Below are 18,994 nucleotides of genomic sequence, written 5' to 3' on the forward strand. Positions count from 1 at the left end.
CGATTCTTGCCCCTCCTTCCGGCGGGCTTTAGGACCTGGTTCCCTATCCGGGCTACCTTCTGTGCCGCTCGCCTGTACCTTTGAACTTAGCGCGCGCGCCCAGCCTGCAACTTTCCTCTTAACCGTTAACTCGCTCTCCGATGGAGGCGTGGTCAACCCTGACTCCTCTTCTCTCGCTGGTGGTGCATATGTGGGCTCTGACACCTGGGACTCCCCCCCCCCACTACGCTCTGGTGGGGAAGCTGTTCCTGATTTCCAACTGCTGCTCTGGGAGTCCCCGCTGGCCCCTTGCTTCTGGGGTGTCCCCCTTGGGTCGCCCCTTGCCCTGCCCATCGGCGCCCCCTTCTGTGAATCTTCCGATTCGCTGGAGAGGCTCATGGAATCTATCGGGCTGCTGTCATATTCTCCTACGCTGCCCTCGGATTGCTCCCCCTCGCTTTCCATCTCCTCTCCTCCCTGCGCTCCCGCTGAGTCCCTGACAGATACGAACACAAATTGTTGCAGGAACAGGAGATCAACATGACGTTGAAACTGTCTCTAAGTGACCTGTTCTGAAGAATGAATGAGATAATAGGTAAAGGTAAAGGTACCCCTGCCCATACGGGCCAGTCTTGCCAGACTCTGGGGTTGTGCGCCCATCTCACTTAAGAGGCCGGGGGCCAGCGCTGTCCGGAGACACTTCCGGGTCACGTGGCCAGCGTGACATCGCTGCTCTGGCGAGCCAGAGCTGCACACGGAAACGCCGTTTACCTTCCTGCTGGTAAGCGGTCCCTATTTATCTACTTGCACCCGGAGGTGCTTTCGAACTGCTAGGTTGGCAGGCGCTGGGACTGAGCAGCGGGAGCGCACCCCGCCGCAGGGATTCGAACCGCCGACCTTTCGATCGGCAAGCCCTAGGCGCTGAGGCTTTAACCCACAGCGCCACCTGCGTCCCAGAGATTATAGGTAAACCTACCCTATTTAGAGAGAAGATATTGGATTTAAACTTCTGATAAATCCAGAAGGATTCTTAAAAGATGTAGCTCAAGAACATAAATCATAGTCTTCACATATTGGCAAGATGGCTATATTTTCCTTTCCTGATCTAAGTAATTAAAAGCAATTGGCAAGGAAAGGTCTAACAGGCTCACGATACTGCATAGGACATTACATTGTATACCTTCTACTTTTTCAGGGACATTTTGTGGGGACTGAGTATGAGAATTAATTTGTGAAACAGATGACCCGTCATCTGAGAATAATTCCTGATCAGCATCTGTAGGACAAGAGCTTGAGTTAGTAAAAGCCATGCCAAAATGAAATAAATGCAAGGAGATCAGTGTACGTTAGTGCATACAAAACACAAGCAACTTCACTAGTACTGACCTGATTATACTAATGTTAACACATATAATTATACTAATTTCATCCTATTAGTAACCCAAACTTAGTAGATTATAACACACTCTAGATGGTCCCAATTATTTAGAAGTATTCCATGCAAACATATGTTGGTTACTATACAAAATAGACAGAACAAACTATGCAACGTTAGTGCTGAAAATGCTAGTGTTAGACAACAGCAAATTAGCAATTAAAGTTCCTTATCAGATGCTTTGAATGAAGATGGGTGGAAAAGTTTGTTGTAATGCAATATTTTTACCTTTGAATCTTTATGCTTTCAAAAATAAGAAATGGGCAAGTTAGAAGTTTGCTAGCAATAATATCAAGATTGAAGACAAGAGAAAATACTACTGTCAGACTGTTTTTTCTTATGATTCAAAGATACTTACCTTTTACCCTGCTGATTGTACTATTGTCCTGATACTAATTTCTAAGGCAAGGACACAATCCTTTGTTTTCAGATGCCGACATGCACTTATAACAGCAACATGAGAAAGCAATACAACTATGTAACAGAAGCCATCCTTCCTTTCCATATAAGCCCTTTATAGGACTATGAAATTTAACAAGTGTCCAGTTTAAAAATTTACCCAAGACTATTAGAAGCAGTGAGAGTAAAATTAGGGCTGCCATATGTCTGGATTTTTCTAGACATTACCAGGATTTCAAAGGTGGAATTGACATCCAGGGGGAATTTCTGAAAGGTGGCACTTTCTGGAGGATCTTAGACAATTCTGAGAAAAGCTCAACAACTTTTGGGGTGTCCTGGTTTTTACTTTTTGAAATATGGCAACCCTAGTAAAATAGCATGTTCAAAGGGTTTGGTGGTGAAGGGTGAAAAAAGATGACTGGCCAGTCCTAAAGAAACTGCCCTGGCCCCCTTGGATTGGAACAACTATTGGCCAGCTGTAAATACTCTCCTCCTTGGGGAAGGTGGTTGAGAGTGCAGTGGCTGGGAAACTGCAAGCATTCTTGGAGGACAGATTATTTACATTCATTCCAATCTGGGTTCAGGCTTGGCCATGGGACTGAGTTGTCTTTGGCCACCCTGATGGATGCCTTTACGGTAAGACAAGGGGAGTGCAATCTTGCTTCTGCTTCTTGATCTCTCTATGGCTTTCAATACTACTGAGCATGCGTGGATTGGCTCCATGGAATGGAGTGACCCCTGATCAAGTCAAGATTAGATTCCCTTAGAACTACAAATCACATTGATTCATTTCATGTTTTAATATCTATTGATCCAAGTAGATTCAAAGGGGCAGCATAACATTCAATATTTTACTGGTCATAACACAGCATAGCACTACAGAGAAGGAAGTTGTGAGAGATAAATTCTTGCCAGAAGAGATTCAGGCCTTTAAAAAGTGGAGTTATTGAAGCTGCCATTGTTATTATTTAATGTAATGGCTCTTAGTTTAAAATTTTAAAATCATTTTAAACTTCACTAAATCTTTACCTGAATATTTTCCATCACCAGTTTATCAGAACACTCACCATCTACTCCTTGTTGCTTGCGTTCGATTGTCCGCTTGTACTCTTCCAGTTCCTTTTCAGTGAGATGACTGAATGGGTTGGGAGGGGCTGGTGGGGCATGCTCATCTTCTTCAAACTGCATTGGCTGGAAGAAAAAAATAAAATAAAATAAAGGGAAGAAAGGCAATACAAAAAACAAGCACATTAAACCATTACAAATGAGCCTATTGCTGTTGATAGGATCCTTCAAAGTAAGAATCTGAAAGGGGTGCAGCATTTTCAAAAACCATCAGCAGAACATAGAATTGTAAGTTGGATGGGACCATGAGGGTCGTCTAGTCCAACTCCCTGCAATGCAGGAATATTTTGCCCAACATGGGGCTCAAACCCATGGCCCTGAGATCAAGAGTCTCACACTCTACCAACTGAGCTACTGTATTTTTCTGTGTATAAGACTAGGTTTCCCCCCTAAAAAATAATGTCAAAAATTTGGGGGTGTCTTATACATCTCCCCCCATTTTCTTAAAATGGAGTCCCCAAAATTAGGGGGCATCTTATAGACAAAAATATACGGTAATTGCTTCAATTACTAGGTTAGTGAACTTACAGAAAGGGTCTTTAATCAATACCAGGTTTTAGTCAAAACAAACTTTAAAGATGGCCAGTGTTGTTTTTTAAAGAATCCTACAAATTCCATAGCAGTTGTGTACCTGATCTCATAATACATGTATGTATTATAGTTAAGATGAAAACAGGGGAACTATCCTATCTTCAGTGAAAAATCACATAACATAAATTATTGCTTCTCTAAAAAACTCTTTACAAATATTTTAAATAGGACTCATGGCTTTAAAACCTGCTTCTACTTTGTATGAAGAGTATTACAAAAGCAAGGAGAGAATCATATAAAATGTGGTGTGACTAAATGCTGAACATGCTTTAGATCAGGCTTCCTCAACCTCAGCCCTCCAGATGTTTTTGGCCTACAACTCCCATGATCCCTAGCTAGCAGGACCAGTGGTCAGGGATGATGGGAACTGTAGTCTCAAAACATCTGGAGGGCCAAGGTTGAGAAAGCCTGCTTTAGATGTTATATGCTTAACTCAGACAATGGGTAACACTTACAGCACTGGGCTTTTTATCCACTACAATTCCAGCAAGCAACTGAGACTGTGGACCTGCAGTTTTTAAGTCATACCGATTTTGCTCCCGAATCTGGAAGGGGGGAAAGCAGAAGGGTTTTGAAAAGCCTTTTCACAAACACACTGAAGTATCAAGAATCTCAAACTTCATATGGGTCACAGAAAACAAATACTATAGTTAATCTAGTACTTTATTGTTATTTGTTTTCATTCTAGTCAATCTGCTCTAAAATGGTTACAAAGTCATTTTAGAAAATGACAATGTCAAGTGTATTTACATTTTTGCTTCAACACACATGAAATATTATCTATATCCAAATTGTATGCCATTATTAACCTGGTGTTTTAGTCTTCCTTTCTACATACAGTAGTTAGATTTAGGAATCAAGAGTAGCAAGTTTGATTAAAAAGCAGGGAGTGCTCAGGCAATACATATACATTTACAGTGTTGAATTTTCTCTTAGCTGGAAAATTATCAGTCTGCTCTTCTTTAGTTCCAGAATATCTATTATGACCCAGCTTCAACGTCAAGCCTCAGCACTGCTGTAGTCTAACGTTATTTCTCCTCCTCTGTGAACTGCAATGCTGCTGATTATGTTGTCAGTAGAGTACGTGTAAATCGAGATAGAACCTCTGTAATGATTCTCTATCTCCTGTTGCACCAAGCTGCACTGACAATACAGCTCCACAGTGCACAACTAGGGACACAATGAAAGTTAACTGAAACATAGCTTCCCACTTTGACACTCCTCTACCTCAAGTTTGCCAGAGAAAGTTGCATGCCTAGAACAGATAATTCTTTTCTAAGCCAATGTCTGAGTGACACTGCCATACTGATCTTTTCCAAGAAAGAGTGATCTCTTCTGAACTAAGTTGACTTGCTCAAGATAGTGGCAAACTCTTTTGATTACAAGCAGATGTGAAGTAAGAAATTCCCAGAACTTCTGCACGAAACATTTTGTATCTGGCAGGACAATAATTTCCCAGGGTGGAGCTTAAATGAGTATGAAAATAGAAAAATGAATTGGGGAGTGAAAGCAGCCAACAGTCTGCATTTACAAAGAGCCTCTTGTCATTATTCCTCATTGCCATTGTTAAATACATTGGCTCACTGGGAAACAAGCAGGCAGAAGAGCGTGAGGTTTCTGGCTACCACAGCAGGCTATTTCTTGTGGAAACAGCTAGCTCTTTCTAAAAACTAAAAAAGAAGGAATCTCCCAAATAGTGTAATGTTAAAAATAGCACAGAAGAAAATTCCATCTTAAACAATTTTCTTCTGATCAAAATATGGTTTTCGATGAGCATTTAAAAGCAATTTTTCAGAACCAAACTAAGGACAATTTTAGCAAGTTCCTGTTGCACTTAAAGCTACTTTTAAGCTACCAGTAATATTGTATTATATTTTAGATGTTACTGAACAGTTTTTAATGCTTCTCAAACAAGCAGAGTAAGTTAGGTACTGATTATTTTCAAGAAGCAAATAAGCTTGTCTTCAAGAAACCTGCCTTGCCTTGCCTTACCTTATTCCTCTTTTCCAGTACATCACTTGGATTTGTATTCATCGGAACAAACTGGTTTGGATCTTCAATTTTGATTGGAGTTCCTCCACTAAGCTTAGATGAATCTTCAGCTTTTATCCACTTGGAAAGAAAAGTAAAAATAAAGAAGAATGTTATTGGAAGCGAGGATATTGCAATTTAGTAGCTGGTAAAGGCTAGGGGACATTTCAGGACAATGGGGTTTATATTAAATTATCCAAGTGACCTAATAATAATACATTGCCATGCCACTTAGCTTTTCAGTATATCATTTCATAAGGATATTAATATGTGTAATGGTCCTTTAGCTTGAATAGAATTTAGGTATTTTTAATTAAGTACCTGAAAAGGACCGACATTTGAATACTGACGTAGCAAGGATACTTGCTACAGTACTTCCACTGCCAAAAATACTATGATGAAGGACTGAACATCCACTGTGTTTTTTAATTACCTGGATAACTATCCCTCCTAACTAGGTATTTTTATCGTTCCTTTCAGGCAGGACTTCTCATAATGAAAATTGCTGATAGAAACTACAAGGCATTGTTGCATTTGTTAAGCCACCACTGGGTGGAGCTGATCTTTTAAAGTTGAATTTATGTTGTGGTCGGATGCCTTGCATAATACTTATTTTTCATACATGTGCTCTGGAAATTATTCATTTTATTTATTCATTTTATTAAATTTATATCCTGTCTTTCCTCCCAAGGACCCCAGGGTTGGAAAAAACGAAAACAACTTTTTTAAACAAATCCAATACGGATGCAGACTGGGGAAGGCTCGCTGAAGAAAGCAAGTCTTCAAGCAGGGGCTAAAAACACAGCAGAGATGGCTTCTGTCCAATATTCACAGGGAGGGAATTCCAAAAGGTGTAGGTGCTGTCACACTAAAGGCCTAATTCCTGCATTGTGCAGGATGGAGATCCAGTGATAATGGTTTCTGCAGGAGGCCTTCACCTGCAGAGCACAGGGTTAAGACCATCTTTCATGTATCCTGGTCTCCAATTATATAGGGCTTTATGCATCAAAACCAGCACCTTGAACTTGGCAAGGAATTGAAGATAATAAAATGCCATATCTGGGACAGTGCACAAGAATACTATTATTTTTACCACAACACAGAATCATAGAACTGGAAGGGTTCCTCTTTTTGAAGATGGAGACAACATTTGCCCGTCTGATTATTGACAGAACTGCTGTCAAAATATGCCATCTGCACTTCCTTGTTTCTCAAAGTAGGCTGGCTCTTTCAAAGTTGTAGCGCATTCATGGAATCCACCACAGAATCATAACTTCTATCATACAGGTCACTGTATGGGCCTATTCCCACCCCACCCCTTTTGGTATATTCTGTCCCCATCACTAGGGAGCTGCTTACTGTGGTTTTAGTCCGGGGACTTGTTTCTCCATTCCGGGATTCTTCAGGAACATCTACTTTCAAATATGTATTTGGAGAATTCAACCATCTTGTCTTCTCCCGCTGCTGCTTTTGTGCTAGGAATTTGAGAGGGGAAATTGGAACTGAATCGTCATCAAAGGAAAAGGCAGTCACGGTGGCTGGGATCTCAACATCACTCTTGTGCCTGGGCTTCTCCCTCACAAGAGGCTGTCGATAAGCATAGCCTGTTCTGTAACCCTGTGCAAGAGGGGAAAATTTTTTATACACTGTGCCTGGACAATAAAATCTTTGGCATGAAATTAATCCTAAAACATAATTAATTTTCAAGTGGAAATTTCAACCTTGCCCCCCCCATCCCAACTCAAACTGTGACAATATATGTTAACAGTTTCAACACCTTTGTATCCTAACACTAAATGCCAAACAATTATTTAAAAAGACTGCAGAACAAGTATGGTATGGCAGCACAGTAGCTCCACATCATAGGCCCCACAGAAAGTGAGTAAATCCTTATACAGAGATAGCAGAGACCAATAAATAAAAAGTGGGTAGGAGATCAGAGATTTTCTATTATAGACCAAACCACTGCCTCACTACCTTAGCCAATCAAGTGTGTTCTAGTTCACATGTAATGCTAAACAAAACTATGGTTAAGCATGGACACACAAGTGTGTGGATACTCTCTGGAAAACTCATTGCCACGTAGCTCCTCCTCAGTCCTGCTGCCACTGGGCTACTCAGAGCTCAACCATGGTTTAGCTTAGTGTTATATCTGAACCCAAGCTCCTGGTCTGTGTCACTCCAGAGAAACCAGAAGCTGTAGCCAAGGTTTGCACTCTGCTTACCTCTTGAGGTTTGTCTGGGAGGAGTTTGTCATGAGCCTGGATATAAATTGAACTTGAATGTTGGCTTATAAACCTTTATGTTGATATTTCATTTTCAGGTGTCTTATTTACAGGAAAAAAGTGACAGCAGGATTTCTTATGGAACAATCCCATGGGGAGCAACTTGTTCAAAGTACTGAGAACTTATAGATTAGACAGATGAACGCACCAGGTTGTCCAGCATTCTCATCAGTGCTTCAAACTCCTGTTCGCCAACTTTCCACTTGAACTGAGAGGCCATATTAACTCCTCCTCCTCCAGATGCTACCAGATTGTGTGTGAAAGGTTTATACTTCTGCAAGTCTAGGATAAGAAGATTGTCTACGCCGCCTGCAGCCAGTGCATGTACCTGTGACATAAAGGACTCAGTAATTACAAATTTTTCCAAGTACTATTTGAAGGGTGAATATGTAGCCTTCTTGAATTTTCTGCAAAGAAAATACATGCTAATATTCTTCTTTTCAATATGTTAACATGTACAAACATGATAGCTATCTTGCAAAGTGTATTACCCACTACTAGATACTAGGGCAAGGGCTGTGTAACTTCTGTGTACAGCCCACTGTTGGTGTTCCTAGTATATGTTAAACATAGATTTCATTTTCTCTCCTGGATTTCCAGTAAGTAGCTGTTAGTAGCAAGCATCCTATTAAAACACACACAGACAATATTTTTAAGAAGCCAGCATTTATATAGCATTTAAAGTGCTTCACATCTCTCTGTCTCTCTCACCTGTGTTTCACAAGCTATTTGCACATTATAGATGTAGTGGAAAGCTTCCTCCAATGTCTCTCCGAGCGCTACTACTCCATGGTTCCTCAAGACCAGCACCTAAGGAATGGAGACACTTGTAAGTGACAGAAACTGAGCCAGACTAGAAACCATGAACAAAAACATTAACTAGAGTGGAATACCTTACAGCTTGGCCCAAGAACTTTCTGGAGTTGAATTCTTTCTTCTGGTTCATCCAGAGATCCTTGATAATTGTAGTATGCAATATCTCCTAGAATGAGAGCCTCCTGAGAGATAGGAAGTATACCACACTTCATGGAAGAAACCTGTTTCAAAGAAATAATGCTTGTAACATGGAACAAACGTGAAAACTCTTTAATTTTTCAAGTGACACTGAAAGTACCTGTTTAATAACTTTAGTTTGCAACTATTTGAAAATCAGGAGAACAAGGATTCCTACCTAGTTGATAACAGACTATCAATAGATTGTGGGAGTTTTATGGATGGATTGCCAGCATATGGATTTTGAAGCAAATGTGGACAAGGCAGATGGTTTCAGAATTAAATAGTTCAAGTAAATGGGGAGTTCTAAAAAAAGACCAAGGGTTGTATTTAATGGTGTCCCTCTACTCATGCAAAGCTCTTTCATCCAACAGATGTTTCTGCCAATGAAGGGTGTGTGTGTGTGTGTGTGTGTGTGTGTGTGTGTGAATGTTGCATATTCATACTCAGCCCATAGGACCGATCATTCTCATCCCAAAACCTGTTCTTGAGGATCAAAGGATACTTCAGAACAGAATACAACAACAACAACAACAACAACAACAATTTATTATTTGTACCCCGCCCATCTGGCTGGGTTTCCCCAGTCACTCTGGGCGGCTTCCATAAAAACCAAAAATACACTAAAATATCACAGATTAAAAACTTCCCTGAACAGGGCTGCCTTAAGATGTCTTCTGAATGTCAGGTAGTTATTTATCGCTTTGACATCTGATGGGAGGGCGTTCCACAGGGCAGGCGCCACTACCGAGAAGGCCCTCTGCCTGGTTCCCTGTAGCTTTGCTTCTCACAATGAGGGAACCGCCAGAAGGCCCTCGGCGCTGGACCTCAGCAACCGGGCAGAACGATGGGGGTGGCATAGAAGAGAATGAATCCAAAAAATAGCCTCCATCTCTATTCTGCAGATAGGAACTTCGTTGCCAATGAAAAGAAAACACTAGATACTAGTTATGACCATTTCTGGACTAAGATAATTTGCTCTCAGTTGTCAATGCTCTAATCACCTCCTATCTGGACTACTGGGGCTGCCTTTGAAAGCTGTCTAGAAACCGCAGCTAGTGTAGTACATGGCTGCAAGACTGGTTAAGTGGGGCAGCCTGATGGGACAATGTGTTACCAGTCCCAAAAGTGCTGCACTAGTTGTCAGTGAGTGACCTGCGCCCTATTCCAAGTGTTATTACTAGCATGCAAGGGTCTAAACCAGGCTTCCTCAACCTCAGCCCTCCAGATGTTTTTGGCCTACAACTCCCATGATCCCTAGCTAGCAGGACCAGTGGTCAGGGATGATGGGAATTGTAGTCTCAAAACAGCTAGAGGGCCGAGGTTGAGGAAGCCTGGTCTAAACTATCAACGATACTGGGGCTTTGTGGATGCTGCTTCTGCACACTGCTCAGTACTGATTGGTGCTGATCATACAGGGCTCCTCAGTTTTTGAATACTTTCCCTGGTTAGCTACATCTGTCGCTTTCATTTTAACATTCAGGGAGGAATTTTAAAACATTCCCATTTACCTAGGCATTGGATGGCTGAAATACATGTACCTGAAAACCTTGAAATTATTAGCTGTGGTTGTTTTCAAACATTTTAATTTTATTATCAATAGTATTGTTTTGTTGTTTGAATGTCTGGAAAACTTTGTACTTTTCAGCTGTGCTGTACATGCAGCTATTTGTTAATTTGATGCTTCTATAATAATTTGCTTGTTTCATCCAAATACTGAGTCTGGATGAGCCTAACTCAAATTAGAGAGGCACAAATACAAGATGGGTGACACCTGGCTTGAGAGCAGTACATGTGAAAAGGATCTAGGAGTCCTGGTTGACCACAAACTTGACATGAGCCAACGTGTGACGTGGCAGCTAAAAAAGCCAATGCAATTCTGGGCTGCATCAATAGGAGTATAGCATCTAGATCAAGGGAAGTAATAGTGCCACTGTATTCTGCTCTGGTCAGACCTCACCTGGAGTACTGTGTCCAGTTCTGGGCACCACAGTTCAAGAAGGACACTGACAAACTGGAACGTGTCCAGAGGAGGGCAACCAAAATGGTCAAAGGCCTGGAAACGATGCCTTATGAGGAACGGCTAAGGGAGCTGGGCATGTTTAGCCTGGAGAAGAGGAGGTTAAGGGGTGATATGATAGCCATGTTCAAATATATAAAAGGATGTCACATAGAGGAGGGAGAAAGGTTGTTTTCTGCTGCTCCAGAGAAGTGGACACGGAGCAATGGTTCCAAACTACAAGAAAAAAGATTCCACCTAAACATTAGGAAGAACTTCCTGACAGTAAGAGCTGTTCGACAGTGGAATTTGCTGCCAAGGAGTGTGGTGGAGGCTCCTTCTTTGGAGGTCTTTAAGCAGAGGCTTGACAGCCATATGTCAGGAGTGCTCTGATGGTGTTTCCTGCTTGGCAAGGGGTTGGACTCGATGGTCCTTGTGGTCTCTTCCAACTTTATGATTCTATTCTATGATTCTAACTGATTATTAATACATGTATTTTATTAATTAATTTATATCAATCTGATGGGTCATTTTAATTTAAATTTTTGTACCATTAACATCTTCTTTACTGCCTTGCTTTTGAATGGCCATGCATAGCATAATAGCTGAATGAGATTCCTTGGTGTCAAACTTAACAAAGGTTAATAATGCAAAACCTGAAAATACAGATTATTGTTATATTTACTGCTTTGATCCTTGAACAGTTTTCATCTTTAATCTGTAGAGTGTGCAGTATTGGTGTGTATCTGAAGTAGATCTGAAGACTTAATTTTGCTGGTATTGTATGCATATTGTATACATTTTGATGTATTGTATACATTATAGTTAATAGGAATAAAGCTACTTTGATAGGAAAAGCAGACTCAATAATTTGAGAAATAAAAGAGCACAAAGTATAGCACTTCTATACAACTTGTGTTATTCTCAAGATGAATTAATCAAATGGCAACAACAGGCTGTTTTTGTGCCTGTTTAAATTTGTAAGCATCTGAGAAGATGTCAGAAGACTGGTTGATCCATACCTTGAAGACCAACAACTTATTAATAGACTTGCTGGAGCTTCGAGGATTCTCAACACAAATCAGTCCTGAGCTTCAGTCAGTCCTGTGGTGTACTATTGGAACATCTTTATGCCACATTAAGAAGAGAACAGACTTACAGCTGCTGTTGCTGGAGTGTGTATGTGGATCACACATCGAACATCAGGGCGCATGGAGTAGATGGCTGCATGAGGGCTGAATCCTGAACTGTCAATGCTTAGATTGGTGCTTCCCTGGTCAACCACGTCTCCCAGTATGTTTACTTTTACCTGAAAAGCCAAGTCAGAGAAACACCACTAATTACATTTCAGCCTGACTGAGAGTAACCAAGGAACATAGGTTGGCTTTTATAGCTCCTCAGGAGAAACACGGAGTATAGTGTTAGAATTACTACAAGATTTAAATGAGTGTGATATGGTATTTTTAAAGCCATTTCAGTCGGCTCTGTTGTACCTCAGCTCTCAGTTGTCTAATAAACATTAAAGAAAAAAGTACAAACCCTCAGAAGGAGAATAGTGATGCTGCTGTAGTTAGTAAATTACCTTGCTTGCAAATATGGATTTGGCAAGCTCTTAATACTCCTTTATATTATGAAGCAAATACTGTGCCTATAAAAGTAGTTCTTATAGCTCAGATTACTACCAAGCCTTAAGTGTCAAGCACCTGTGCTTCCCTGTCACCTTGCATGCTGCAAAGACAGTCTCAGGCTCTTTCCTTCCAGGACACTCCTCAGGACACTTGACATCAAAACAATGGACTTAGGTACCAACTTTCACACTTGGTTTGCTGCCATCACAGCATATAAAATGCCAGATAGGGAATGTAGCCTCCAAGAGACTTCCCTGCTGTTGCAGCCACCAAATAAGTAGGAAGGGAAGCAAACAGCTGCAATGAGGGAACCCATTAAGATTCCCATCACACTTCTGATTATGTCATTTTCAGTGTGATACATGTTGAATTTCCTAACAGTGGCTTAAGCGAGGAAAAATACTATTTCCCAATAAAACGGATGAAATTGTTCAGTGTGCCAACTCCAAGCTCAAATTGTGTGGCAGGGATGGGTGTGCTACCCTTTTTCTAAAGGAGACTGTCTCAAATAGGAGTTGTTTTGCTTAAGGGAGTATTTTTTTAGGTATAGGGAGGCTTTCTGGGTCACTCCATCCATGTTCTTCCACTATACGCACCTGGATACAAACAGCCAAGTTTAATTTAAGGTACTTAAGAGGCACAGGATCAGACATAAACATGAGTGGGAGAGACAACAGAGAACAAGGAGGAGGATTATATGGTAAGAAGCAGCAGATAAATTTCGGCAGAGGACTGGTTAAAAATGCAAGTGATTTTTCAGCAGATAGCTGCAGGTGAAAGGGAATATAAACCTAAATAGAAACCTGAAGATTGACACTTACAATTAAGTAGCCGCGTTTTAGCAACTGAGGAAAAAAAATGTAACCTTTGTTTCGGTTGTTTGCTCAAAGAAAAACATTAGGCACATACAGGCATTGACCCACATGCAGGGGCCATGTTCCAGGCCCCTGAGCGCTTAAGTGAAATCATGTAAAGTGTGAAACCCCCTTTAAAGAGACACTAAATGCCTATTCTCCCTGCTCTCTACCTCTCTGTCCAATCCAGTTGAATCTTTGGGGCTGGATGGAGAATGAGCAGTAAAGGGCCTGCTACTGCTGCGCTACTCCCCCCCCCATCAGCTGTTGGGTGGGGAGGCTAAGCAGCCGAAATAAAGCCCTGCTGCACCTCAGATATCTTTGGGGCTTCCTCCGCCCTCACTGACATCCTCTTTGGGCTCTGGGGAGGGTCTGCTTGTAAGCCACGATGACTCTCCAGCTCTCTCCTGCCATTTCCTTGTACGATTCTTCCTTCCTTCCTTCCTTCCTTCCTTCCTTCCTTCCTTCCTTTCCTGGCTCCATGAATATATGTGTGAGTAGAACATACCTAAGTGGGGTGGGTGGGGGTGTGCCTGTATGCCCTAAAGGTTCTGAAATGTCCTTTTGGGTCAACAGTAAATGAAACAGAACAAAACTCTCAACATAATTAAGTGCATAACATTATTCCCTATGTTAGTACATACCAAATTGGAGGCAGAAGCTTCAGAAAACGATAGGCCTCTTGGAATGATAAGAATATGATCATGTTCTTTGCTTACTCTTACCTGGAAATTGAGAGGAAAAGGTTACTGTGGTGCTAACAAAACTGTATGTTTAATCCTGGGGTAATATGAAATTTATAGGGCTGAAAAGCTCAGATATATCCTTTCTATATGCAAAGAAGTAACAGAAATGCTGACTTCAGGGTACTTACTGTGATATATGAATTGGCCAGGTGTGCCCATCCGAACAGATCTGTCAGCCTATACAAACTGGCTAATTTACAACGAGTAAGTTTTTCACCCTTTACATATGTAGTGGTATCTATCCCAGGAAGGTCATTGATAGGTGTAACCAATCCAGAGCCTAAATTATATTATAAAAAAACCATTAGAACATTCTCTTCAAAGCAACCATATAGTCACATTTTAGAATGAACTGGAAACTGCTAACATTGCGGTTATTTCCATTACCTTCCCAACAACTTTTAGTATTTAAACTACTGAACTTTGCACCTGACTTTTTCTGACTTTTTCTGACTTTCAAAAGAGAAGGCAGAACCAAGTTGGTGACACAGGCAGGTACTTGAAACACCACCTGAAGATGAATTTCACAACAAAATGTCACTTTTTATATTTTCCTACTACCTCAATTAACAATTAAATAAAATAAATAGCTGTTAATATAGCAGTTCTTTTTAAAAGAAAGCATTATATTTGCCAAATCTAAACTACAGGTTAAAGCAGGGATAGGCAATGTGGCCCTCTAGATGCTGCTAGACTACAACTTCCATCATGCTTGACCACTGCCATTGTGGCTGGGGCTGATAGAAGTGGTAGTTCAAAAGCGTCTGGAGGACAGTACATTGGCTACCTGGGTTATAGGGAGTGGTATTGCTTGTATGCAGCAGAACACTGGATCTTTTTGATATCTCATATATACATGTATATGTGATCACAAACAGAAATCAGTAGAAGCAAAAGTGAATCTATCAGCAGTTTATCAAGATCAGGTTTTCAATAAGATAATCCAGGAACAAGGATAGGCATTCTCTATAAAGGTCATTTTAGCTATTAGAAAGAATTATTATGAATTGCACTTACTTAGAGGAGATGAAGAAAATCCTGCAAAAGAGCTTGCCATAATGTAGTCGGCAATCTGCTGTAAGGCAAGCAATCCAGTTGGGTTATTGCCTTTCTTCATTTGCTCTTGAATTAGTGATTCCAGGTCTTCCCGAAAAGCCTGTGAAAATATAAGACATATCTGTCAAGAAGAATCAGCAGCTGGTTTGTTCTTTTTACCATCCAACATAGTTACTTATTAAAGAGTAGTTCATTTTTTAAAACAAGTTCGAAATATTTTGGAACTGAAATCTCTGTATTGAACTTCAGAACAACTACATCAATTTAGCGTTGCTTTGTATGGATTGACTGCATGCACTTCTGGTTATTTCTGCTTTATTGTATCAGAAGCCAGGAGAAAGGGGAACAGAAGATGCTTAGTAGTTGAAAAAGAAGGGTACTACTCTGTTCCCCATGTAAGTCATGGAGGTCAGCGACAAACAGATCACCTGCTGGCTATGTCAAGCAGCTACTCTAGCTAGAGGGTCATGCCTAGAAATAGCCTTGGGTCGCACTTTCTCTAGTGCCTGTTTGTGGATTTTTTTTAGAGCTAGGAAATGAAAGCAGCATGCATCCATGTGTGTGTGTGTGTGTGTGTGCGCGCGCACACACACACACACACACACACACACACAATTCCCCCTAAAGATTTGAACTCTAGCAGAGTGGGAGTTGAAGATTACTTTGAGTAACATTTTGCTGCTATCTTCTCCCACCAATGCCACTCCCCCACAGGTTTGCTTCTTGCCTTGATCGTCCCACTCCGAAATGCAACACATTTATTTCAAAACTATTTTAACCAAGTATTGGTAACCATTAGTGCAAACCTAACAGCAGCTGATGAAATACTGGGGACATTCCTACCTGAAGCCATTCTTAGAAAGACAACTTTTTCAAACAGGAAGACTCATTGGATGTTTGACCCAACTAAGCTAAATTCCATGGTGCTTGTTGTGTGTGTGGGGGGGGGGGATCCAACTCACTATGGTTTTTACTAATTAACATGTTATTTGCTTCATATTAGAGCATATAGTGTAGAACAGCTGAATGTCTGATTGTCTTTGAAGCTGACTGTGGCAGGACACTCTACAAAGCTTTTTGAGCTGAGCGCTATTGTGTCATAATACATATGCTAAGAGCTGCAATGTAAGGCCAGGAAGTTATTTTTATTCTTTATAATAGTACATAAGAGTTTCTGGAAACAGCAGACATCACCCTAGTCTCTCACTCTAGACTTAACTCAATTACAAAATGCTTTGGGGAAACCAGAACTGACAGCAACCAGGTGATCAGATTTTCCCCAATAAGGAATTTTATACATCAACAACCAAAAAAAGCACCCCAACAGTGGATGAAGCTATATATTAGATATTGTGATACATCTGGATTTAGTTTTTTAAAACTACACAATGTCTCTATAACTGGCTATACTGTATTATTACATAAAACTATGGGGAAACCACAAATAAGGGGTGGTAAGTGGAAAATGCTGAAGGAATTAATGGTTTGGGGTCTTAATTTATCTGCACTGCAATATCATTAAAGCTGCTAGACTATTATAAATGTGGGGAAGGTGAGGTTAGGAACATGGGGCGGGAGGGAAGCCCAGTGAATTCTTGCCAATAGTGTACCACTACATTAGCAATACTAGCCTCAAGCTCTGCATGTCTGGAAACTGCTGATAAGCAGCTCCCACTAGCCAATATAAAATTAGAGCTAACTGAAAGTTCTTCACTCACTATTTCATGCAACACACACACACACAAATAGACCTTAACTGACATGAAAAAAGCTAACAGGAACATTAACTACTTACAGATGTAAACCATTTGCCATTTCCTTACCTCACCCCGAAATGTTTTTAATCTGTCTATTCACACATTGACCCAGGCAGAAGTATCTGTCCCACCCAGGGAAGTCTCTTTCTGCTCTACTACATTTGTGCGTATGATACAGTTATGCAATGATGTGGCTTACTTCTGCTATCTCTGACTCAATAGTTCTATGCAACAGTACCTCAACACACAGCAGTCATTCTCTCGGTGCTTCAGAAAGACTTCTCTCGATGGTTCAAATGCCTGTTCTGTATTTTTACCCAGAGCTTTCTGGCATTGTGCACTGCCTAAAGCAGCATCAGTTTCCCCATAATACCAGGTAAACAAAATGCAATGCTATTCACAGCTGCAGAAACAATTCTGATATGATCAAAAGGGGACAAAAATGAGGTGCTATGGTCACCATGACAAGGCTAAGAGGAAACCCTCCAACACCAAATACCAAAAGAAACAACATTACTCCAGTATCAAAATGAACAACACAAACTGCTGAACAAATTTCACCAAGAAGATCAGGAACACCCAGGAGCACCTGATCAGGGATTTGCTACGTAGCACCAAAGAACCAGGAACAGCATTTGACCTGTCAATTATTGTTAAACAGTGGTCAAGTGTCAGAACAATAAAAATACATTTTATCTTATAGCATTTTAATACCGTTATTGTGAAACATTTAAATTTATTTGTGTGTGTGTGTGTGTGTGTGTGTGTGTGTGAGAGAGAGAGAGAGAGAGAGAGAGAGAGAGAGAGAATGTGAATAATAACAGCTAACAGCGTTTGGTGCTGTTTCTATTAATGTGAATGTTTCTTTTCTCTGGCTTTTATCTAGAATACTAGGATCAACCATTGCTATTTTTTCTAGAAAATGTTTGCCCTGTTCTCTTAAAATGGCAATGGCCCACCTAAGAGGTGACGGAACAGAATATTCAACAAAATTTGATCAATGTTAAACAATAGGTAGTCAACTGACCAGTGTGCTAAGCCTATTACAAAGCAGTGATTCCACTGCACTGGTCACTCATGCATTCACTGCCGAGTTTTCTAATTATGTGTATTCTGTCCTCAGGAGCTACGCCAGAAGACCCTGCAACCTTCCAACAGTTTGACTTCACCCTGAAAGGCGCATTCCTCCCAAGACAGACACTAACCAACGAGTACCATTATTATGGACATCTGGTAAAGTAGCACCTTTGAAATTAGTAGCACAGATACTACTAATTAAACATGTACTTATTTATACACAACAGTGAAGACAGTACAGTAAGCCCACAATTTGCAGACATTTAACTTGTGTGCTTTATGTGCATGATAATTATAAATAAATAAATAAATAAATAAATAAATAAATAAATAAATAGAAAAGAGGTGGGGTTCTGGGAAACATGAGTTTGGCAATCCTACCCACCTTTAAACCCAATAGGTTTTGATGATACACAATTTTGGCTTTAGCATGATCCCCTGCGTAAGTTGTGGGTCTACTTTACTGTATAATATAAAAACCACAGTTCCTTCTCTTGTTTAAACACCAGCACAACTATCCTATTAGAGCAAGTTGTTTGCTGTAGTGATAGTTTGTGTTTTAGTGAGCATACTCCATGAAATAAACTATGTAACAGCATGCATTTCCTAGTGTAGCATTACAGAACTGAAGTTGACTCAAGATAGGGGCTACCTATTTGTTTGTTTGTTTGTATATTTAGCAAGCACATGACAAGTATATGCTATGTCTTACACAGGATTTCTGTTCCACAGTGACAGAACTGGTCATGTCATATGTTTACTGAATTCACAAAGTATAATATTGGCTCCAGGCTGACACTGTATATGGATTAGCTTAGGGTCAGTTTTGGTCGCATGAAACTATTCTTGAATGATGTTTTTACGGTATTGACAGACATTTCACATAAAGGTAGAAAAAAGCAATACAGAAAAAAACAGAATGTGACAGTTTCACAGGAAAGCAACACTTAAAATGGAAAATGTAGAATCACATCTGAAATAGGTGCCCATGTTTTTCCTTTCATGTAGACAAATTCTACTTTTTTAAAAAAAATGTAGA

The 18,994-nt window shown here is 40.5% G+C and overlaps 1 protein-coding gene across 8 annotated transcripts in view; it reads right to left on the bottom strand.

Moving 5' to 3' along the window:
- The window catches only part of ADD3 (adducin 3), a 101,610-nt gene that overhangs the window by 3,526 nt on the left and 79,090 nt on the right, over window positions 1–18,994 (bottom strand). For 7 of the 8 annotated variants that reach the window (XM_079976086.1, XM_079976089.1, XM_079976088.1 and 4 more), the window contains 12 exons: window positions 15,083–15,221; window positions 14,194–14,345; window positions 13,964–14,044; window positions 11,997–12,146; window positions 8,739–8,882; window positions 8,557–8,655; window positions 7,994–8,173; window positions 6,920–7,177; window positions 5,522–5,641; window positions 3,985–4,074; window positions 2,881–3,004; window positions 1,160–1,255 (listed from right to left, as the gene is read on the bottom strand). In XM_079976086.1, coding sequence (XP_079832212.1) covers window positions 1,160–1,255; window positions 2,881–3,004; window positions 3,985–4,074; window positions 5,522–5,641; window positions 6,920–7,177; window positions 7,994–8,173; window positions 8,557–8,655; window positions 8,739–8,882; window positions 11,997–12,146; window positions 13,964–14,044; window positions 14,194–14,345; window positions 15,083–15,221 — 1,633 coding nt within the window. The remainder of the gene's footprint in view (window positions 1–1,159; window positions 1,256–2,880; window positions 3,005–3,984; window positions 4,075–5,521; window positions 5,642–6,919; window positions 7,178–7,993; window positions 8,174–8,556; window positions 8,656–8,738; window positions 8,883–11,996; window positions 12,147–13,963; window positions 14,045–14,193; window positions 14,346–15,082; window positions 15,222–18,994) is intronic. The other variant, XM_079976092.1, reaches the window with a different exon arrangement.

The sequence above is a fragment of the Podarcis cretensis genome (genome assembly GCF_951804945.1).
Source record: "Podarcis cretensis genome assembly, chromosome: 5".
Lineage (NCBI taxonomy): Eukaryota > Metazoa > Chordata > Lepidosauria > Squamata > Lacertidae > Podarcis > Podarcis cretensis.